The sequence below is a fragment of the Corylus avellana genome, chromosome 5 (genome assembly GCF_965113065.1).
Source record: "Corylus avellana chromosome 5, dhCorAvel1.hap1.2, whole genome shotgun sequence".
NCBI classification, from domain to species: Eukaryota; Viridiplantae; Streptophyta; class Magnoliopsida; order Fagales; family Betulaceae; genus Corylus; species Corylus avellana.
This window is the reverse complement of record NC_142494.1, coordinates 25,062,227-25,084,075: the sequence shown is the minus strand read 5'-3', so window position 1 is coordinate 25,084,075 and position 21,849 is coordinate 25,062,227. Positions and strand designations below refer to the sequence as shown.

Sequence of the window (21,849 nt, the reverse complement as noted above, 5' to 3'; positions counted from 1 at the left end):
ACAAATCTAGTACCCGACCTATGGAAAAAGACAAAATCAATACCTCCGTTAGTTCCCTCAATCCTACTTCACGTGAATTTTCACGTGTCACTCCCATAATAGGCCACGTGTCCTAAAAAAATAAAAAAAATAAAAAAAAATCAAAAATTAAAAATTAAATATACCCATGCCGGTCGGCCCTTCCACGTCCGGTGACTCCGCCGGAGGACTACTGTTTGGGATGAGCTCGTTAGAGTTTATACGGAATTCACAAATCCGGCCAAACTGTTCAGTTGAGAGTGAAAGTGTGTAGTCTCCTAATGGTTGTCGGAGAATTTTGAAGCTACGATGGTACAGATTCGACAACAATAGCAACTCTGTTTGCGAAACCATTCGACCCTCGTTGCCTCCGATGCGCAGGTACTTTCCGACCTCCACTCCTTTCCTGCTCAGTCATCTTCAATATTTCATCAGTACCGCATCCCACCTATTTGTTAAAATGTCGCAGAAGCTGAAAATTTTTGTTATTTGTTACTCTGTTCCATACCCATGTCGCCTTTGCTTCTGACCCAGATCCACTCCAAGACTTCTGCATAGCCTTCAAAAACTTTGCAAGCGGAAACCCATCATGCAAGAACTCATCAGCTATCACGGTGGAAGATTTCATAAATCAATACATCAATTTCAAAGAACAAAAATCAACAAGGAAAGCTTGGAACTAGTCTATGAAATTACCCGAAAGAACTTGAACATGTAATAGTGTCTGAATGAGGATTTCAGAAATCAATACATCAATTTCAAAGAAGAAAAATCAACAAGGAAAGCTTAGAACTAGTCTCTGAAATTACTCGAAAGAACTTGGACATGTAATAGTGTATGAAATAAAAATAAATTCTTGTCAACTCGGCAACACATTCTTTCCCTTGTTTTCTCGGCAACCAAACAGAGGCAGCTCGTTTTTTTTTTTTTTTTTTTTTTAGGACACGTGGTGTATTATGGGAGTGACATGTGGAAATTCCGTTAAGTAGGACTGACGAAACTAACAGAGGTATTAATTTTGTCTTTTCCCATAGGTTGGATACTAGATTTGTCATGTTTTAAAACTCAGGGAGGAAAAAATAAAAAAGTGAAAACTCAGGTACCAAAAAAGTTATTAATCCTAATTTTTTTTTCAAACTCGAGCTTTCCACCGAACTAGATATTCTGTTTAAGCTCTGTTCATTTATTTTTTAGGAGAGCTCAAGCTTGTTCACGAGCTACCAAATTAATTTAATTATTTCATATATAAAGTAAATATCATGATTGTTCAATGTTTTTTTTTAGACTCACAAGTCACAATTATAATAATTCAACTCATATATATTACATTATAAATAACATTTTTTTTTAAAATATATATATTTAGCATGTTCTCATCACAAAGTTAAAAATAATATAATAAAAATGAATTTATACAAGCTTATACGAATTTATATGAGTCTAGTCCAGCTTATACGAGTCGAGTCTACATTTATACGAGTTTGAATTTTTTGTTCAAGCTTTGTTCATTTAGTAAACAAACCGAACTAATTTAAGCATGTTCACGAATAGCTGTGCTCGGTTACTGCCTTAATTTTTTCAACGTTACGGTAAAAGTTAGTTTTTAAATCAACACTTATAAAAATAAATAGTAAATGCTAATTTAGGAGCTGATTTTTACTTGAAATCAGTTGTTAACAGTCTAGTAAATATCATTAAGTTCTTCTGGTAATAAAAGCGTCTTTCCAGTCAAAGCCATATAGCTGTGCGCTAGCGATTTATAGATGGATATGGCCTTCAAATAGGATCAGAAGCTGAGTTATAGAGTTTGGCACGCCACCACCATCGCGCCAGGATCTCAGCTCTTCAGTCGTCTCTCTCTGCATTCGCATCGGAGGTCAAGAAGCAGCGCTCCAGCTCTGTCTAATCGGTAACGCGGCCATTTCTGTGAATCTCTCTCTCTCTCTCTCTCTCTCTCTCTCTCTCTCTATACACACACACACACACACACACACACACACACACACATGTTTATATCTTTCTCTTTTATAGATCGGTTAGATTCTCAACCCTATTAGTGATTGATTCACGCTCTTATACGCATACGTTTTGTTGGTAATCATTTGTAAGAATCTTTATTTTGCGAATCAATGAATGTTAAACTAGCTCCGTTGAATCACTGATTCGTTCTTTTTTAATATTTTTTGTTATAATGCTATTTAAGATTGATTGAGAAAGAAAATTTATGGGATTCTGGGGCAGATCTTTGTCTAAAATCATCCATTAAAGTTTCCACTCGGTATTCCTAGACAAATCACGAAACATAGGGACTATAGAAAATGAAGAAGACTGAGAGTAATTAGAGGCAACCAACTAGCTACTAGTTTTCTGCCTTTTGGGTCCTCCTCCTCAACCATGAACCTGAGGAACAAATTTATTTTATTTTTTAATAAAAAAGATGTAGGGGGATACTGGTTACTGGGTTTCAGGACTACGGATTTTAAATAGAAGTATGAAGCGAGTGAATAGTCTGTAAATGATTTCAGGTTGCCCAGTTGTTCTAAATGATTCCATCATCTTTTCAAAAAGTGAGTCGAATCAAAGCTTTTGATCATTTGCAATTCTATTACGGTCGTCATAATGTATGTATGAGAGATGTAATATCCATTAAGTAGGATGGTTTCTGAACTTTAGTACATCTTGTGTTGTTAAATGCCTCTCTGAATTGTATCCTAGCGTGAGGGTTCTACATTTGTAGACATTTTGTTGCCATCTCAATCATGTTACTCTCGGAATTTTCAATTTCATCATCCTAAAATTCTATTTTTCATAGAAATGCTTTAAGTGATTACTTATTGTCAAACTTCCTTGCTTTCAAAGTTTTAGTGATCCTGAGAGCCTATGTCATCCTGCGATCACTACGATATATTATTGGCTCAAGTTTCTGGGTTTTAACTTTCCCTGATTAATTTTTTAATTTTTAATTTTTATGGATTAGCATCTCTGAATTGTCTCTCTTCCATGTGTGGAAGATACTTTATCTGTCAGCATATTCATTGCCTTCCCAATCAGGTTACGTTCAAGGTTTTGATTTCCACCATCCTCTTAAATGCATGGATCAGGAGTCAATTCTTTTCCCCCTTGGATACTCTAAAACTTCTACCTATGTTTGACCTTCACTGCTTTTAGATTTTGGTCCCTTGAGCCTGATTGGTCTCTTCTTTAAGTTTCATTTTCAAAAGCTGTATGCTTTCTTCTCCTCTTACTTGTCTCCCTTTTCTGAGGAAATTTAGTAGTTGAAGGTTACATTTATTGGAAAATTTTCTACTTATCAAAAAAAAAATATATATATTGGAAAATTTCTAGTATGGGTAGTTATTTGGAAAGGTGTTAGCAGTTGGCATACTCTAAATTAAACAAACAAAAGACAAGGACGAAAAAGGTCAACCTGTCCTTGCATTGGACTAGAAGTGTGTTGGGAGATCTTAAATCCAACTCCACCAAGCAGGTTTGGGTCATGTCCTTGAGGTGCTTCACCTTTCATTGACCGTTACTATGTTAATTTTGTATGATGAGATATGTGATTGTGGGAGTGCTATGTCTTAGCTAAAATATAGTTCATCTGGGAGTAAAGAACAGTAAGGTTTTGAAGATATCAGCGTAAATTGTTGAACTAAGTTGTGATTTATTTTAATATGATATGATTAAGGATAAGATCCTCATAATGATTCTTGATGGGTTTGAATTTTCCAAAGCTTTTGTTCTAGGACTATGTTTCAAGTGTGCCGATAATACTACATGCTCATTTTGATGGTTGCTCTTTGTAAATATATAACAATTAAAATCAATTTGGAATTGGAGTGTTATAAAGGTCTTGGTTTGCATTCTCTTTTCCTTTTCCATAACCTAGATTTTTTTTTTCATCCCCACAAAGTTCAATTTGGTGCCCTTATTTTTTGGCTTAATTATACAAGAAATTATAATGATATAAGAAGATATATAGTGTCTATGCACTAAGCCAGGTCAAGGCTTGCTAAAAGGAGGGGTTGGCGAGGTATTGAAGTGGTTGATCTATTCTAAATCTCGTTTTTAGGTTTGGAGATCAATTGATTCTTTTTCTGCTTCTTTGTCAAGATGGTGCCATACTCTTATAATATAGATTTTTTTTTTTTTGATAAGAATATACAACTCTTATAATATAGATGTCACCATAGTTTCATTTTGCTACTCTAGACTTGAGTAGCTTTGTGCCCTGAATGGCTCTTGTATATTTTTCTAAATTTTCTTATTGCTTTCTTTTAATTTGGAAGAACTATCTGATGTTTTCCATCATGTACTAAAAGAAGTAAAGGCTCAGATATTCCAGTGTTTTCTCTTGATGACCTCTATTCCCCTCCCCCCCCCCGCCCCTTTTTTTGAATTAAATTATCCTTTTGAATTTTATTTCATTGTCTTGACCCAAAATGCAGATGCATGTGTGGTGGCCTCTTATTTATGTATTATCCCCAAGGATTAAGATTATATCTCTTCTTAAGACCTTATGAATCAACTTAACTGGTTTAATATTGAAATCGTTTTTGTGACCTGTTGGATTTGTCAGTCTGATATTTCTACTAAAATGCCAATGAACTCCAACTATAATGGCACTTCCTCCTCTCAAAAAATGGGATGGAGGATGACGTCTTGGCTTCAACACCCATTGGATGCGTATTTAACTTACCAATAAAAACAAGAATGACTGGACAAATAAATGAGAAATAAATAAATCTTCTAAAATATTAATGTGAACAACTGGTTTACTGTTGCAGCTGTTTGGTTGGGTGGTGCAAGGTCATTATGTCTGGCATGGAGGATGTCAAAGAGCAAGAACGGGTGGATGGAGATGTCCCCCAGGAGTGTGAACAATCCATAGTTTCATCTCAAGAGGAGGTTGTGTTCATATTCTGGATTTCCTTACACAGTTGATCAATTAATGACTTTATATTGCATTCTTGGAAAGTTTTTAATTCCGTGGGTATCTTACAGTTGCAGCAATTTCTCAAATAACTTCTGGTTAACTCAGTTTATGGTTTTTGTAGGAGGTGAAGAAGAAATATGGGGGAATAATGCCCAAGAAACCACCACTCATTGCTAAGGTGATTGCCAATTTTGAGATTGCTGATGGCTCTTTTAGTCTTCTTTGTTGGGGTTTGGAAGAGGTGTCTATCTGAGTTGGTTTTTAACTAAAGTTTGGGCTTTGATATCAGGACCATGAACGTGCTTACTTTGATTCTGCTGATTGGGCTCTGGGAAAGGTACTTTGCATGAGTATCACAATCATTTTACTTGTCATTGACAGCAGTGGGGAACATGCATTAAGTTAACTAACAGGTATCTTTTACGCTTTGGGCAATGACAGCAAGGTGCTGAGAAGCCCAAAGGACCACTTAAAGCCCTTCAGCCCAAATTACAGGTATTAATTTAATTTTGTATTTTGTGGCTGCGTGTTGTTTGCAACGATTGCTGTTCTTTGTGTATTATTGCGGTCAATAATGCGTAGATTCTGCTGCTACGAGCTAGATTGCATGATAGGCATTGACCTTCTTGAATGAAGTTGTCAACAGAATGAAGTTGTGGTTGAGCTTTTATTTATATATTTGCCTAGTATTTGCGTTTAAATTTGGATTCTATAATGTTGGCAGCTTTTCAGGACAGTGGACTTGAAGTTGTTTATTGTCATCTAGATGCTGCAATTGGATCTTAATTGAAACTAGAGCAATTCACCAAGCTGCTTCAATAAATTATGAGGATTAACTAAGTAATGAATCAAAATTTTCAGTTGGATTTAGAATTTACTCAATTATTACCAACCAGCTTAAAAACTCAACTTTGTCAGATAATGCTGTTCTTGAATGTTAGGTGAATCTGGACCTAAGCAATCTAATTTTTGGTTAGAATTGATAAAGCCGATCACTCTTTAGAGGACCTAGACAATTATTACCAATTTTTTGGAGTACATAATATAGAAGTAACTGATTATATAGTGGATTTGAGCATCAGCATTCTAGTTTTCAGCAAAATTGATGATACCGATAATCTTATTATATAACTGTTACAAGTTTATTAATTTATATCATTCTAGTAACTTTTTATTGATACATAATGCAAATTCATTCAAAGGGTAGAGGGGTACAACCCTAGCACATATGAAGTATACACAGATAACCCATACAATGTAGAAAAAGAAGAACAAAACACCAAAAACTCAGAAAAATTAGAAACAAGCAAACTATTCCATGTTAGTCTCCATAACTCCAAAAACTCATCTTCTTTATCTCTAACATCACAATGTCATGATCGTCAAAGCTCCTTGCGTATTACTCTCTCCAAATACCTCAAATTAAACACAAAGGAGCCAACCTCCATATTTTCAAAACAGTATGGTGTCCCAATTGTTCCCTCCAACTCTCCAACAACTCGCTCGCCCACGAGGCATGACCCATGTAACACCACGTACACTTATTGACCTAGAACTTATATGGCGTGGATAAATTCAAACAGCAGAAGAAGCTAGGAAATTTAATTCCTTTCAAGTGACTTGAAGTAAACTACAGTTTTTTCTCTGGCCCTTAAAGGTGAAAAGGTAAACTACAGTTTTGCACTTGGTTTCTATGTGGGATATCAAGAAACAATTGATAATTTGTTTATTCGTTTATTTATTTATTTATTTTGATAAGTAAAGGAAATTTATTAAAAGCGCAAGGGGGTGTAGCCCAAATATAGAGGAAGTATGCAAGAGAAACACCTTGCAAATCAATAACAAGAAAAAAGAGAACATAAATTTGCATAGCTAGAGACATGGAGAAAGGCACTAACAGAGATCCACTCAAAAAAGGTGAAAACAATTCCGTAGATTTGAGCTCTTTCTCTCTTGATCATCGAAGCTTTGAGTGTTTATTTCTCTCTAAATGCACCACAATAAAAAGGAAGGAATTGCATTCCAAATGATAATGTTCATTCTGGCCAACCCTTCAATTCCAACACACCAAAAGATCCACCATCCCAAACATCTTCCCTAAACATCTGAAAAACTATAATTTACTCTACCCCAAACATTTGAAAAATCCTAATCCACAGCTCTCTTACGACATCACAATGAAGAAGAAGAAGATCCGGAGTTTCTTCACCTTTTTAACACATACAACACTAATCTAACACTATGATATGATGCTTGCAAAGATTATCCAAAAGTGAGAATTTTCTCAAGGGAAGCTAAGTAAAGAAAGAAGAACCGTGTAAAAAGATTTAACCTCAAATTATTTTTGAGGGTGTCCACCATTGTCTACCATCACCCTCTCGACTCTCTCTAGCGGAATACGAAACATTGAAGAAAGAGGAGACAAAGTCCTCCTCCCAATCATGCATCAACCTGGTGAAGTTAATGTCCCAATGAACCGCATCATTGCTAACACATTAGGTTTTAAAAGCAAAACAAACCAGTCTGCAACTGGTCAGCTTGAATTAGTTTGGTCTTGGGTCTGAGGCAATGCTCTGAAACTCATTCGTGTTGTTTATTTGTAATGACAACTTGAATAATTTGGGGTCCAAAATTAATGATTTGAATCATATCATTTCAGTAATTGAACTCAAGTTTGGAGCATGTAGCCAAAAAGCAAGTGCATGGGATATTGGGTCATTATTAATGAAAGTATGCCACATATCCTAATTTATGTTATATCTAAAATGTATAGTGAATAATGTTGGATTAGTTCGAGTTTTGTGAAAATCCCGAACTGAAACCAAGCCAACCTCCCCTCTCTGCCTTTCAGGTTTTAAAACCAAAGCAATCCATCAGCCTGAGGAAAACCACCCCAAGCTTCTTGGTTTGGGTTGGGTTGGTTGGATTGTCAGCTTGAATGTACACCCCCGGTTTTAGCGTGTCCATATCATTGTTGCTATGACTATTGAATGACTAATTCTGTAGTTTGAAATTTATTCCAGTATTCTACCACAATCAAGTTAAAAAAATGAGACATCCTTCGGGTAGGGTGTGTTACACTCAAACGCGCAAACAAACTCGTGCAAGCTTGTATGCTAGACACAATGTGCATCGAGCCAAAGTCTGATTAGATAATGCTGATCATTGCAAAGTTGTAGGTCCAAAAGAAGGTTTAGCATGGGTTGGGTTGTTGAGGCTACTGACGGATGCCTGCATAATGGTATTAGAATTATGGCTTGGATTAAATAGAGCTAAAATTGCACATCTTTTACCGGGCCTATCCTTGTATATTAGCTTTCTTTTAAAATGAGTAGAATATTATTTCTATTCTTAAATTTGTATGCTGTTCATGACAAGCTATTCTCGGTGCATTTTGCATGATTTAGCCCACACAACAGCAAACGCGATACCGGAAGTCTCCTTACGCTCCATCAGAAGATGGTGAAGGTTTGCCGCCCTATTAACTTTGTAACTTTGATTGCTAAAAACTCATTAAGCTTTACAGTTATTTTTTAAAATGTCTTCCTTACCATATAATATTTTTAGGGGAAAAAAATAACCTTTTTTTCTGTGTGTAGATAGAGGAAGCGCTCCATCTGAGGATGGGAGTACCAATGTATGAGACTGCTGTTGGTCTTTGTATCTTGTGAGGACTGCTGATTATTATTCTGATACCTACATAGGTAATGAGTACCTTTCTGTTGTTCTCCGGAATAAATTTGGTGAAAATGTTTTGTTGTTAGCTTAAAGGAACAAACAACAATGATAATGCAGTTGAGATTTATGGAGCTATTCTTTTTTACTATTCCATGTGTTTTGCTGGTGTGAGACATTGTTACTCGTTTTATGATAAATGAAAAGAAGAAAAAAAGAAGGCTTACTAGTGACCAGAGATATATTCTATTCTTACACTTATTGGGGTGTGTGGTTGCACCATTGATATTGAAGGGCCGTTTGTATTTTAAATGGGATTTGAAAAATCATCTTTTTAAATATAATATGAGAAAAGATTTGCATTCACCACGTTTCTATCTAAATTCAATTGTCGAGGATCATTGACATGTTTGTCTTTAGTGTGAAAGGTATTCAAGTTTTGGTGCCCTTTTTTGGACTTGTATGTTATATAGAGGAGCATGATTAGATTTTCATGTCATTTATATTATTTATTTCATGGAAAATCTAATGGAGGTCTCACATTGTAAAAGAGCCTAAATTGGGGGGGTCTTGATCTCAAAAACGCGAAAAGCATAAGGGTTCCATCAATATTTTCCTTTCTTTTATTGCCTGAAGTGTCGTTTACTGTCTCTTAGCTTGCTTGAAATGGTGGGAATTCGAAGTTGACTCAAAGTAATGAGTATGTGTCAGGCTAAGTGCATGCAGCTTGAATTAATTAAATTTACTCTTTACCGATTCATCTTTATATGGAGACAAGTCAAACTGGAAGGTTTTACATTTTATTTTTAAGGGCTGAAATTTGCCCCTTGAATAACTTGTAGGCTTGTAGCTATATATGCATGCATTGAGCCTGTAATTGCAGTGGAGATAATTAAGTAAGGAGTAATGATATAAGTAGGACTAGAGTTCTTTTAGAGTCATCGCAAATGTGATGTGGCATTTAAAATTACCAATCGATCAAAATTCAATAATGATCATCCCAAATTCAATGGTAATTTTAAATGTCACATTACATTTGGGATGACTCTAGGAAGACTGTAGTCCTCCTTATATCATTAACTCTTGAGTAAGAGTTTTTTCAAGGAAAACTGTTTCCGCTAATGGACAAAGTTTTTATCCTTTATAAAATTGTGATGTGTCCTAGGAAAACTGTGTCCCCTTTTGGGATAATAGTTTGACATCTGAGAAGAAATTGTCCATAATGTAAAATGGGTAATTATTGACACGAGCCTTTTACCCATAAAAGGAAAGGAATATCTTTTGTTATAATTGAAAGATGATAATAAGCATTAAATTATTGGTTTTGCTATGTATCAAGGCTAGCCTATACCAATAAAAGTTCTGCCGTTCTTGTAAGTTACATGCATAAAAATTTAATAAAAAAAATTAGCCATATTTGAATCTATTATACATGAAGTTATGGACAACCACCGCATCCAAATATTGTGTGAGCATTCTCATTTGGTTAGTTAAAATAATTCAAATGTTATTTTAGCTAGTTGAGAAGTTAAAATAAATGGGATCAAAATGAATTAGCTTACCAAGTGGTAGAAACATTTGGTAATATGTTACCGTGCTCAACAAATTTGATGAGCACTATTCACTCCAAATATGAGAAAAAAATAATAATAATAAATAAATAAATATAAGACCCAATTTTGACTTACGTAGCACAAAGTTATATAAGAATTGTATCAGGTTTAAAATTTAAATTTCAAAAAAGAGACAAAAATCAAAACATATGTCCGCAAAAGTTGGGTCTTATACTCTCAAAGAAGAATAAAAAAGTAAAAAAATTATTGAAAAATAATATTTAAATAAAATAGTAAAAATAAATATCTAAAATACAGAGTCGGGTGCACGTGTCAAATGGAGAAAATAACATGCACAAAAGTTTACATGCATCATTGGACCATTGAATAATAATTAAAAAAAAATTGGACAACAATTTTAATGTCAAATTAACGGGACACCTTTTTCGGTTAATTGGATATAGTCGACACAAGCATCGTTATAAGACGAAGCATTTCTTTCCTCGTAAATCTGACTCATCTCCTTAACAGCGGTGACACCTTTCAAACGTTCACGAAATTCTCAAATGTTTCTACCTATTTTTTTAATCACGATTAAAGTTTTTTAGGCACAATTCGGCCGGTCAAATGTCACTTTATCTATGGCACATTTACATAAGATTATCTTCTAATTATTATTTTTTTGTAAATATGAAAGGCCATGTGTATCGGCCACCTGGAGCAGTCAGTCCAAATACGTAACTTCGAAGGCAGCATAATAAAACTTTATTTATGTAATTTTGGCCTTAATGCACTATACATTAATAAGAATTAATCCAGCGGACTTCATACGTCTCCCCACGTTCATGGATCATCCCTATGCTATCAATATCATTGCTTATGGATACTATTTTATTATATATATATATATAGCCAGAGACCAGGAAAAAAGGGCTACGACTCTGTTCTCTATAAGAGAAAACCCACATTGAAAACTGATTCAGAAATAAGCATTGGGTTTTAGAATTAATTGCTGATAATTATATATATATATATATATATATCTGAAGAAACAGTATGGCTTATTGTCTACCATCTTTCTGTGTTTCAATAAAACCACCTCACAAGCACTATAGTCATCAAGCAGTGCAAGTAAGAGCTCGGAGCTTTGGTGATGAAGGTAACTATATATATTGAAGGGAGTTAAACTGTTGTGTTTATGCTTATACGTACAGAAGTGAATATTCAGCTCTCTTTGATGTTATTTCATTGCTTTGGATTGGCAGGAAGATCAAGTAATATTGTAGATGCGAATTTGGGTGTTCTTAGAGAGAAAATAGAAGTGCTTAAGAGGAAGGAGAGGCTTCAGAGGTGCTCCAAACGAGAAAGTGGATGGAACTATGTTGGTGGATATGATTATAAACTCAAAAGAGATAGAGAGATGTCACACTTCTTTGAGCTTGTAGGTTTGGTTTGTAGGGCTTTTGGTCTCACCTGCCTTGCTGGTACTGTCTGTCTTTTCCTTGTATCCTTCTTTTTTCATCTCATTCAATGACTTGTATGCATTTTGTACAAAATGTAATAAATGAATCTCTCTCTCTCTCTCTCTAGTTTTGTATATCTCTCTTAGGTTGGTTGGTGATGATGTTATCGTTGAAACCCTAAAATTTAGAGGCTTTTTTGTCTACAATATTATGTTTATATAATGACAACATCTTACCATCAGACTAAAATCTCATTAATAGTGGCACTTGCACCCATATATTTATTAAGTAAAAAAAGAAAAAAGTAATTAATCAACGTTTTCAACAGTTTCTATAACTTGGCTGGTAGAATATCAAGTAACAAGTTTCATAGAAATGAAGTGACTCGAGCTAAGACTTCCTTTCCCGGCCACCAGCTCTGTAACTACTTTCTGCGTCATTTGGTGCCTCCGAAGACTGAGAAAGAAGGTAATTAATTTTACTGAACATCTATTAGTTACTTACAAAAAAAAAAAAAAGAAGAACAGAAAATATCTATTTATTATAATCTATCCTCCTCTTCACGTACTTGGTTTTTTTTTTTTTTTAATTGAATAAGGAAGGGATTACAGGGAATGATTCTTTCTATTCCTGATCCGAAAGGAAAAAGGAGGAGACGATCCTAAAAACGAAAAATGGGTGGGCTCCCCAACAAAAGACCCAAAACAAACTAAAGCAGTGCGAAAATAATTACAAAACATAGGAAATGGGACAAACAAGTGACCCGGTCCTCTCAAGGGGCCGGGCCGTACAAGGTGGTTTCAGAAGCAAAATGGGCACAGATTAAGGCGAACCTATTTGAACCTCCACTTGTAACTAGCAACAACTGCCGGAAGGAGGCTGAAGCAATAAAAGCATTGCTAGAGTTCGTAACTAGGACTGTTGTAAAGAGAGGAACCAGTACAAATTCAGTTACAAAAGTCTCCACTAAAGAAACCAACCAATAAAAAGCTAGGAGACAGTAACCCACATAACACAAAAGCAACAAAAAACGACAGTACATAAGAACAACAGGAAAGCAACAAAAGACCAAAAAACAGTAGCAACGACTGGGGAGCGAAGTTTGGCGAACACTGGCAGGTGCGTGAGATCCATGCGCTGGCACGTGGTGGTCGGATCTAGCTGGAGGAGGTGGCGTTGGGAAGCTGAGAGGCCGAGAACCGAGGTGAGCTAACGTGTGATGGTTGGAAACTGACCAAAGAGGCTAGATCTAGTTTTGAGAAAACTAGATCTAAAAACACCACCAGTTTCGAGGAGGCGAGCGGCACTGCACAGTGGTGAATGGACGGCGACGGAGTGGAGGTTGAGCAGAGAGGATGAAGGAAGCCTGAACTCCTGGTTTGGTCGGAGTGCACAACAACAAAAATAACAGGAAAAAAACAATAAAACTATGAAATATAAACAGAGAAGAGGGAGGAGAATGGAGAAAAACTCCATATCTCCTCTCCCAAAAAACCTCACCAAGGAGGTGGCTGCTCTCACCAGGGAGATGGAAGAAGAAAAAAAACTTAGGTTTTAAACCTCTCTCTCTAACTTTGATGAAACTACGTTTCCACGTACTCGTTCTTATTCCTTTATTTCCCGTTCCGTTTACATTGGCCATCTCTCTCTCTCTCTCCAAACGCAATCTTACAAACTCACGGCGTTGTGTACTTTGCCTTGGGTTTATATATTAATATATAGAAGCCGATGAAAAAACATTCAATCCCTATAATGTCATGTAGTATCACCATCGTCATTATCATCAATTTATATTTTCAGGCTATTGGAGATTTATTAAGCCTGAACAACATAATGGAAGGTAACCATTTCCCAACATATTACAGGTAAATGCAATGGCAAATTTAGTTTGTGCATGAAATATTTTTTCCTAGTAACCTAATTCTACATGTTAATAGCAGTATAATCTAATTTCTTCAAGTTAATTAATTACAAATAGACGTCACATTAGTTCCCTAACAAAGTAAATCCCCGAGAAACCTCATTTTCACATGAATCAGCAAATCTCATTGTCTCAAACAAATGAACTTACACAAGTCAGTAATTTTCCACTTTCTTCCCACGCACATACACATGACAAACATAAACTGTATCAAACCATTTGACCAAAAGCATATCCAACAAGACAAAAGGATTCACAATTTCAGTTCCGTAAAAATGCCACAGTGGCAACACGTGATCCCACGGATCCACCGAACATGAATGTTGGATATGAACGAACATGATTCAGGAATCGAAATGGAGGATCTCTGCCAGCAGGTTCCTGTGACACACCAATCCTTCTCTGATTGAAACTTTCCACTTCTTGTACCAATTCATCTTTTGTACTGTTACACGATGTGATCACCTAAGACAGCACCACCATGATCAGTAGAGAAGAGAAAACATCCAGTGGAGTAAGAAGGACTTGAAAACATATAGCTATAAATTGATACGGTACAAGTTAATCATGATACTCCCAATTTTAGTAACAAATATAAGTTAAAGTGATGATGCTTACTAGTATTCCACCGGAAGCCACCAATCTCGAAACTGAATCCCAATACATCATCCTGAAAGTCAGAAAACATCAAGTCCAAAATTTCTGTGTCTTACTACTTGTACTGTTAGCCGATGAAATGAAAACTTAATGTAACAATTGTTCGTGAAGAAGTCTTGGAGGACCTAAAAGGATGGTAAATTTTTCCTAGTTTTGTTAAATTTAAGTAGGGTGAAGAATTAAAATACAAAGACAAGGAATTCACTAGGTAGTATCACTTTTATAACTCAGTTCAAGAAACCTTTTTTTGATGGGGGGGGGGGGGGGGTGGGGGGTGTGGAAATTTAAGTAGGGTGAAGAATTAAAATACAAAGACAAGGAATTCACTAGGTAGTATCACTTTTATAACTCAGTTCAAGAAACCTTTTTTTGATGGAGAGGGGGAGGGGGGGGGGGGGGGGAGATGACAGGGAAGGAAGTAGTATGAAATAACACGAAAAGATTTTCTTTTAAAAGGCTAAATTTGCAGCACTGCAGGAAAGAGACACTATAGGTTACCTTTTGACAGGGCCATCAGGATGCAATCCAATGGCATCCAAAGTTCCTTTGTCCATGACAAGTTGAAACTGCCTTTCCAACTTTGTCTCAAGAACATCATCAACCTAATAAGCAAATAAAGTGACACAGTTAAGTTTGGGTCTTTATATGCTACAGAAGGTTTCAATGCAAAAGAATCAATTACAAGAGTTCAATTTATTGCATAGACTTGTATCAGTAACACTGTATACATAGATCTAATTCAAACTAATAAGAAGAGTATTGGTTCACAACAATAAACTGGTGAATGAGGGTGTTATAAAGTTTGAACATGAGGCATAAACGCTCATAAAAATCCATTTGACAGGATACATAAAATTACTCCATTTTGAAATACATATGCCATTAGTCTTGGGGTTCTAGGAAAACCGTATCACTTAAATTTAGCTTTCAATAAAAGCTTAAAATAGAACTAAACCAGTAGCCTAACAAACTAACAAACTATAATATCAGATTTTATTGATCTCAAGCAAGCCAATAAATTAATTGCCCATTGTATTGGTATCTTTACGAATGAAAGGACTTCATATACTAGATTTGGGAAATGAAATTCTTATGTTGTGCAACAAAAAGAAGAAGAAAAAAAAGCTAGGTGAGAAGTGCCAAGTAATTTCCATTTTCATGGTTATATATATTTCTTTCATTATTGTCCACAATCACAATATGAGCGAGGGGATCCACCATTCCACCCACCTTTGTATATCCAAAGTTAAAGAAATCACGACATATAAAAAGGTTTTAATGGAAAGGATAACTAATCTTTTGTGTCCAAAGCTGGGGCTTTAACAGCAATAAATATGTGATGAAGAAGGGAGACATGTCCAGCTTGCTCAAGAATTAGAAGCAGTCCTCATCAAGTTGTAAAAGTGCAGTGACTAAAATCCCTCATTGTAGCAACTACAAAGCACACATTATAGCTTCTAAAATATCTCATTTACACTTCAGCAAAGCCAGAAAGATTGTCCAAGGAACTCAGGTCGTAAAGCAAGGAAGACTCAATCTTTTGTTTGATCTAGGTTATCGATCACAATATGGTGCCTTAAAATCAGTATCTTATGAATAAATTCTCAATGAATCAGCTTGATAGTTAATTTACAAATATATATTCTTTATAAACTAACAACAATTTAACAATACTTATATCGTTTGATCTAGGTTATCGATCACAATATGGCGCCTTAAAATCAGTATCTTATGAATAAATTCTCAATGAATCAGCTTGATAGTTAATTTACAAATATATATTCTTTATAAACTAACAACAATTTAACAATACTTATATCTACTTCCAGCAAAAGAAATGTATTGATAGAAATGTTTTTATGTGTTATTTGCGAGTGAGGTTGTTCTGTTCAAATCATTCAGCCAATTATCAACCAAAACGAAAGACCACATACCACCATATATATGTCTAAAGGGACAACCTGCTTTTACTTAGAAACATAAGGGTTTGTCCAAACACACCTATGCACGCTTAAAGCACAAAGCGTCAAAGAACAAGTGCTTCTTACCCCTAAATCAAAATGCATGTGATTAAATGTAGCCAAAGCGCACAAGTTTATGAAGTACCAGGCCCTAAAAAGGGTGCCCCTTTTACTTTTTTTGTTTACAAATATGCAATTCAATTCAACCTAAAAAAATGGATCTAAAACCAATTATAATTTACTGTTGATTAGCCATACCAACTCTATTCTTACAATCTAGAACACACATTGTTTTCCTTGATATATCTAAATCTCTAAGATAAAGTCTAGAAGAAGACATTAAAAGTAGTTCAAGGGACCACATCTAGCAGATTAGATAAACAAAAATAAATTGACACGTATTCCAAAAATGGGCGTCTGGCACTTTTAACAATACTGCTAAAGGATGGAAAGCATTACTTCACTGCTATCACAGTTTTACTTAATAAGAAAAACAGAGTTCTTTTTCCTCCAACTCTCATTAGCAGTGCATTAATCTTCTCTGCCTAAGGGCATTTCAATGAGACCTATCTTCTTATATGGGATCACTTCTCGAACTGCAGACTTCTCTCTTCTGAGAATTTAAGCCAAACCTAAACTTTTATGTTCCTAAATAAATCTATCTTTTACCCTATCCTTTCGAGTAGCCATCAGGTTGGCTTAAAAAATGTCTACCGACAAAGGCTGTTTATCAAGCTGCTTACAAATTGGAAGCTAAAATTTGTCATAGTAACAATGTGCTCTGAAGGGAACAAAATAAAAAATAACAGCCAGAAATTAAAATTAATAAATAAAAAAGGAACAAAGTTAACACTCCCTCAACCCAACACACAAAAAAAAGGGCACCAAATGTATTTACAAGATTAAAAAGTATCTAATACTAAGATCCACATTAATTATGTGATACTACAGAAAGCAGGAAATCCTCCCATTTCTTAGGGTAAAAAAAAAAAAAAACATGGGATAAGCAACACTAAAATTTAGAAGCACTACACAGGGTTAACAATTACCACAACTCCAAAACATTCTCAAGTTTAGTCATACCAAGAAACTAATATTGGGAAATCCATCTCGATCAGAAAGGCTTCGAGCAAGCTGAACTGCCCCTTCACTATAATCAGTTCCAGTTAAATCAGAAAATCTGAAACCAAAAACACCATGAGTTCCATTAATTTTAGCATTAGCTAATATTAGAAGCACAAATAAAGATTTCACTCTTTAACCAAAATATTATAACATTTCGAAGTATGGCCTGCAAATAGCATTGTGTAAGAGATATCACAAAAAATATCATTATTATGGTTAAATATATCAATTATAAACTTTTTAAAAAAATATTCCTGAATTTAGCATACACCAATATTTATCAACTTGAGTGTGAGATCTTCCATTTATTTGTTTGAATCATTTCAAGTTTTATTTATCTGCTCAAATACCAATATCACATAAAATTGGTTTCTAAATGATGTGGCCATTCCACATGACGATGGGTTCCAGAGAAGCATCTCTGAATTCAAATCCTATGAAGAGAAGAACCAATCTCTAGGAAGGATATGCTGCAGTATAACACAAACAATGACTTTGTCTGTCAATGTTTCTTACTTATTCATCCCTACTTTAGGCAAACTTGCAATAAATGAGGAAGTCATGTATCTCATTATTTACACATCAAAGAAGACTGAATCTTGTCAAATTCTAGGGAGACAACCAAAACTGAAAATTGACCTTGTAGGAAAGCCAATTTGTTTGGTTGTAAAGCATGTACCAGGGACATTAAAGCTAGGTGGAATTGGATCTTAAACAATTAAATAATTAACCATTAAGTCTCACAATTGTTGGCCGTACTCATATTTGGTGTTTACATGGTTATTGAGTTTTCACACAGAGTCAGTAAGCTTCCTATTATAATTAGGTTCCTTAAGGATCTTGTACAGGGAAAAGAAAAGGATCCAAATTAAATAAATGAAAATTATAACACATTCTTTTTGGGTAAGTGGCACACTTTACTGATCATATGCTTGCCATGCAACTGAGAATCTTACCAAAAAGATGCATGACCCTCCACCAGTCAAGGACGAATTTTTTTCCCCTCCCTTTTGCAAGCACTAAGGCAACCCAACTTAACATGGCCTCCTAATGTGGACAAAAATCACCTATGACCCACTCCTAACTCCTAAGTTGCAGACTTTCCTTTTTCATCGCAAAAAAATTATTTCCCCACTTTCTCCCTTCATACACCCACTCTCTCAATCAACCAGAAAGAAGAAACAATATTCCTACATGACATTCTCCTAAACAAATATTAAGCAATGCCTCATATGGTCATGTTATCAAATTATGAGCATCCCTTAAATCGCATTCACATACCTATCAATCTATGAAGTCCCAATATACCTGTCAAAGGGTTGAAGGGAGATAGTACCTTAAACTATGAGAAAAGGCCAATTTGATCCTCTTCCCAATAATCCCAGATGAGGGATCCAACTCAATAGTTAAACAATTTCCATGAACACCTTTTCTAATCTGACTACTCAATAAGTTCATGCAAGACTCCAGCACAGACAAGAATGTAAAGGTAACACCCTAAAGGCCTAAGGTGTGCATTAAAAAATAAATCCCATGACCAAGTGGTCCACCACCCCATCTCCTTTGACCCTAGCTCTATGAGATCCCCAACTAGATCCTCATCCACGCTGTGGACAACAAGAGGCAATACCCAAAGAAGCCCATGCATAGTTGCTAAAAACATGTATCTTCTATCTAGAATTTTGCAGATATGGACCTCCTAGGATTATCATACATCAATCAACACAAAATATTCACCATGTTTCCTTAAAAAATAAAAACGAAAATGAACTATCTTTTTTGTTGATTAAGCAAGCATTACCAGAAATACAGTCAAAATTTCAAAGCATACCCTAGCTTAGCAAGTTCTTGAAGAAGCAAACCATTGCCAGTCCCAATATCAAGAACACTCCATGTAGACAGATATTTATCACCCTGCTCAACCAGCTCAGGCTTGATATCATCAACATGATTCGGCAAGCGACCTTGAGAAATGTCAATACACAAGCTTTTGGTCCAAGAAGCAACTACTTCCATGACGTCAGCTCCAAACCTACAGAAACAAAGGACAACAAATAAATAGATGAAGTCCACTGTGCGAAAAAAGAGGATGAAATATTCTCTCAGCCTTCCCCTGTCTTTTTTTTTTTCTTCCAAATCAACACTTACCAAATCTCACCAGCATGGCCATGTTCGCGAAAATTTGTCAACTCATCTGCATATGCAGTATCCCAATAACTCTGAAGGCCAAGCATCGATTGCACAGCTTCTTCAGCATCTGCTTCCTCCTTGTCAGAACTGCACACACAACACATGAGTTAAAAATCATAATACGCATGCACAAGCACATGCAATGTAAGATAATAATGATCAATAAAAAAGCAGTCACAATTCAGTACTTCCCCAAACAAATCACCTACTCCTAAAGCCTCTGGGAACCAGCACCAAGAGTTCAAAGTGTATCAGCAACTCATTCACATTTAATATATTCCTAGGACTAACATACAATCAATCAGTCTCGATAATTGATGAGTTCGCCAGAACCCCACATCAAATAAACTGCCCCCGCAAAATCTCACGTTCCACCGCATAGTCTTACATATATATTTTTTTTCACATATTCAGAAACATTATTGATCAACTCTAAGAAATTCCATATCACATCTTACAAATCTAAACTACAAACAGTTTCAGATTTTTGCTTAATCTTGGTCAATAATTATCTGCAATAACAACAATGCAAAAACCTAACACTTAAATTCGTGATTGGTTATTGGTGATATTTTCCGTTACTTTCCTACGAATTTTCTCGCGAAACAAACGGGGTGCTATATATGTGTAGAGAAAAGAGACCTATAATCGGAGGGTGCGCGGAAGTTGGCGGCGGAGAGAGCGTCGGCAGCGTCTGTCTGGCGCTGGTCATCGTCGAGGGTGCTGCCGTAGTCGCTCTTGATGGACCAGGAGTCGGCCGCCACCGAGCGCTCGTCGTCGGAGACCAGATCGCTCACTGCGCCTCGGCTTTGCTGCGACGAGAGCTCCGAGTCCTCCGGCGGCAATCGGATTCCAGCCATTCCACTTCTCTACACAAACACACAGAGCGAGAGAGAGAGAGAGAGACTGCGATTGGGAGGAGCAGCGGAGAGAAGGTGATGAAACGTGGGTGGGACTATTGGTCGCTCACTCGCTGTGTTTGAACTTTTGGGTTTGGTTCATGGATTTGGATCCTCTCACCCGGTCCACCTCTCCATGCCCACCAATATATATATATATATTGATTGAACCAATAAATAAATAATTAAGTTTTACACTAATATCACAAAAACCAATTTTATATGTATGCTGTTTAGATATTTTCCCAATTTTTTTTTCCATTTCTTTGTGAGTCTTCTTCATTCAGTATTCTTTCAAGAGTAATGCTATAAATAAATAATTAAATTATTATTAAATTAAAATCTAATAAAGATCTATTACAAATTCAAGAGTAATTTTACAAATCTCTCTTTAGTCACTTTTATGTCCCTCAAAAAATGAGGTGGCTTTTAAGACCATTTGATCAAAATTTAATAGTGATTAATAACAAGGTCAATGGTGATTTTAAGAGCCACGTTATTCTTAGAAGAATACAAGAGTGACACAAAAGGAACTTGTAGTATTACTCCAAATTCAATACTAATTTAAATAAGCGTAAAAATAGGTGTGGATAAGTAAAAATGCGTGTAGCATTACTCCTATTTCATTTAAGAAGATTCTGGCAATAAGATGACAAGATAGTATTGCCAATGAATTACAAAATAAAATATGGGGAAAAGTAAATATACTTCTTGACATAACATTTTTTTTAGTAAGGCAAAAATATCTAATAATTTTTTTTCAAAAAGAAAAAGAAAAAGAATAAAAACAAAAACTTAAAAAAGTGGAAGAAGGGTGGCGGAACTACTATCAAGGGTGGTGGGTTTCTGAACCATATGGATCACGATTTGGGAGTTGTATTAAAAAATGACATAGTTCAACCATAAACGGGAGGGAACATGATCCTCTCTATTTTAAATGAAATTGATAATATCTCAGGAATTTAAGTTTGTGTATCTTAACGGTGTATATAATACCACATTATTTAATATTTTTTAAAGACATGCTAACATTGACATCATGTACAACGTTAAGATGCACCAATACCGCATTATTTAAACTTTTTAATGCACAAATTTTAAATCCTGGTCATAAAATGAATACTATCGGTTTCAAATGAAATAGAGAATATCGTTGTCCCACATGATTAAGAGTTCAGTATTTATTTAAATTTTTGTTTTTTATTTTCTAAACAAAAATATTAACAAACAACTCAAAACATTCATGCAAATACCCAAAAAAAAAAAAAAAAAATCCCAATTTACTTGTCATTTGAAAAAGTTTCAGTTAGTCATGCTTAGGTATGGTTTAATTATATATGAGTATGATAATCATTCACCTAAATTCATATTATAAGGGTTTGGGTGGTGACACCAGTCTGTCCAATTTAATCTCAATTACACGTGCCATGGAAATTTGCAGGCTGAGGCAG

At 35.4% G+C, this 21,849-nt stretch overlaps 3 protein-coding genes across 3 annotated transcripts; 2 read left to right on the top strand and 1 right to left on the bottom strand.

Moving 5' to 3' along the window:
- The first annotated feature begins 1,753 nt into the window (after positions 1 to 1,753).
- Positions 1,754 to 8,780, top strand: LOC132183130 (cAMP-regulated phosphoprotein 19-related protein). Its single transcript, XM_059596526.2, has 7 exons — positions 1,754 to 1,927; positions 4,806 to 4,926; positions 5,076 to 5,132; positions 5,244 to 5,291; positions 5,396 to 5,449; positions 8,362 to 8,422; positions 8,554 to 8,780. Exons 2-7 carry the CDS (start codon positions 4,834 to 4,836, stop codon positions 8,595 to 8,597), a joined length of 357 nt encoding a protein of 118 aa, XP_059452509.1. The 5' UTR covers positions 1,754 to 1,927; positions 4,806 to 4,833; the 3' UTR covers positions 8,598 to 8,780.
- Positions 8,781 to 11,238: 2,458 nt separating this feature from the next.
- LOC148585969 (uncharacterized) lies at positions 11,239 to 11,716 on the top strand. The gene is made up of 2 exons (XM_088516168.1): positions 11,239 to 11,341; positions 11,448 to 11,716. Exons 1-2 carry the CDS (start codon positions 11,239 to 11,241, stop codon positions 11,714 to 11,716), a joined length of 372 nt encoding a protein of 123 aa, XP_088372294.1.
- Positions 11,717 to 13,654: 1,938 nt separating this feature from the next.
- AR401 (S-adenosyl-L-methionine-dependent methyltransferases superfamily protein) lies at positions 13,655 to 20,520 on the bottom strand. The gene is made up of 7 exons (XM_059596462.2): positions 20,142 to 20,520; positions 19,458 to 19,586; positions 19,141 to 19,341; positions 17,268 to 17,364; positions 14,722 to 14,825; positions 14,185 to 14,236; positions 13,655 to 14,031 (listed from the first exon to the last, which is right to left on the bottom strand). Exons 1-7 carry the CDS (start codon positions 20,357 to 20,359, stop codon positions 13,828 to 13,830), a joined length of 1,005 nt encoding a protein of 334 aa, XP_059452445.2. The 5' UTR covers positions 20,360 to 20,520; the 3' UTR covers positions 13,655 to 13,827.
- Between the last annotated feature and the right edge of the window lie 1,329 nt (positions 20,521 to 21,849).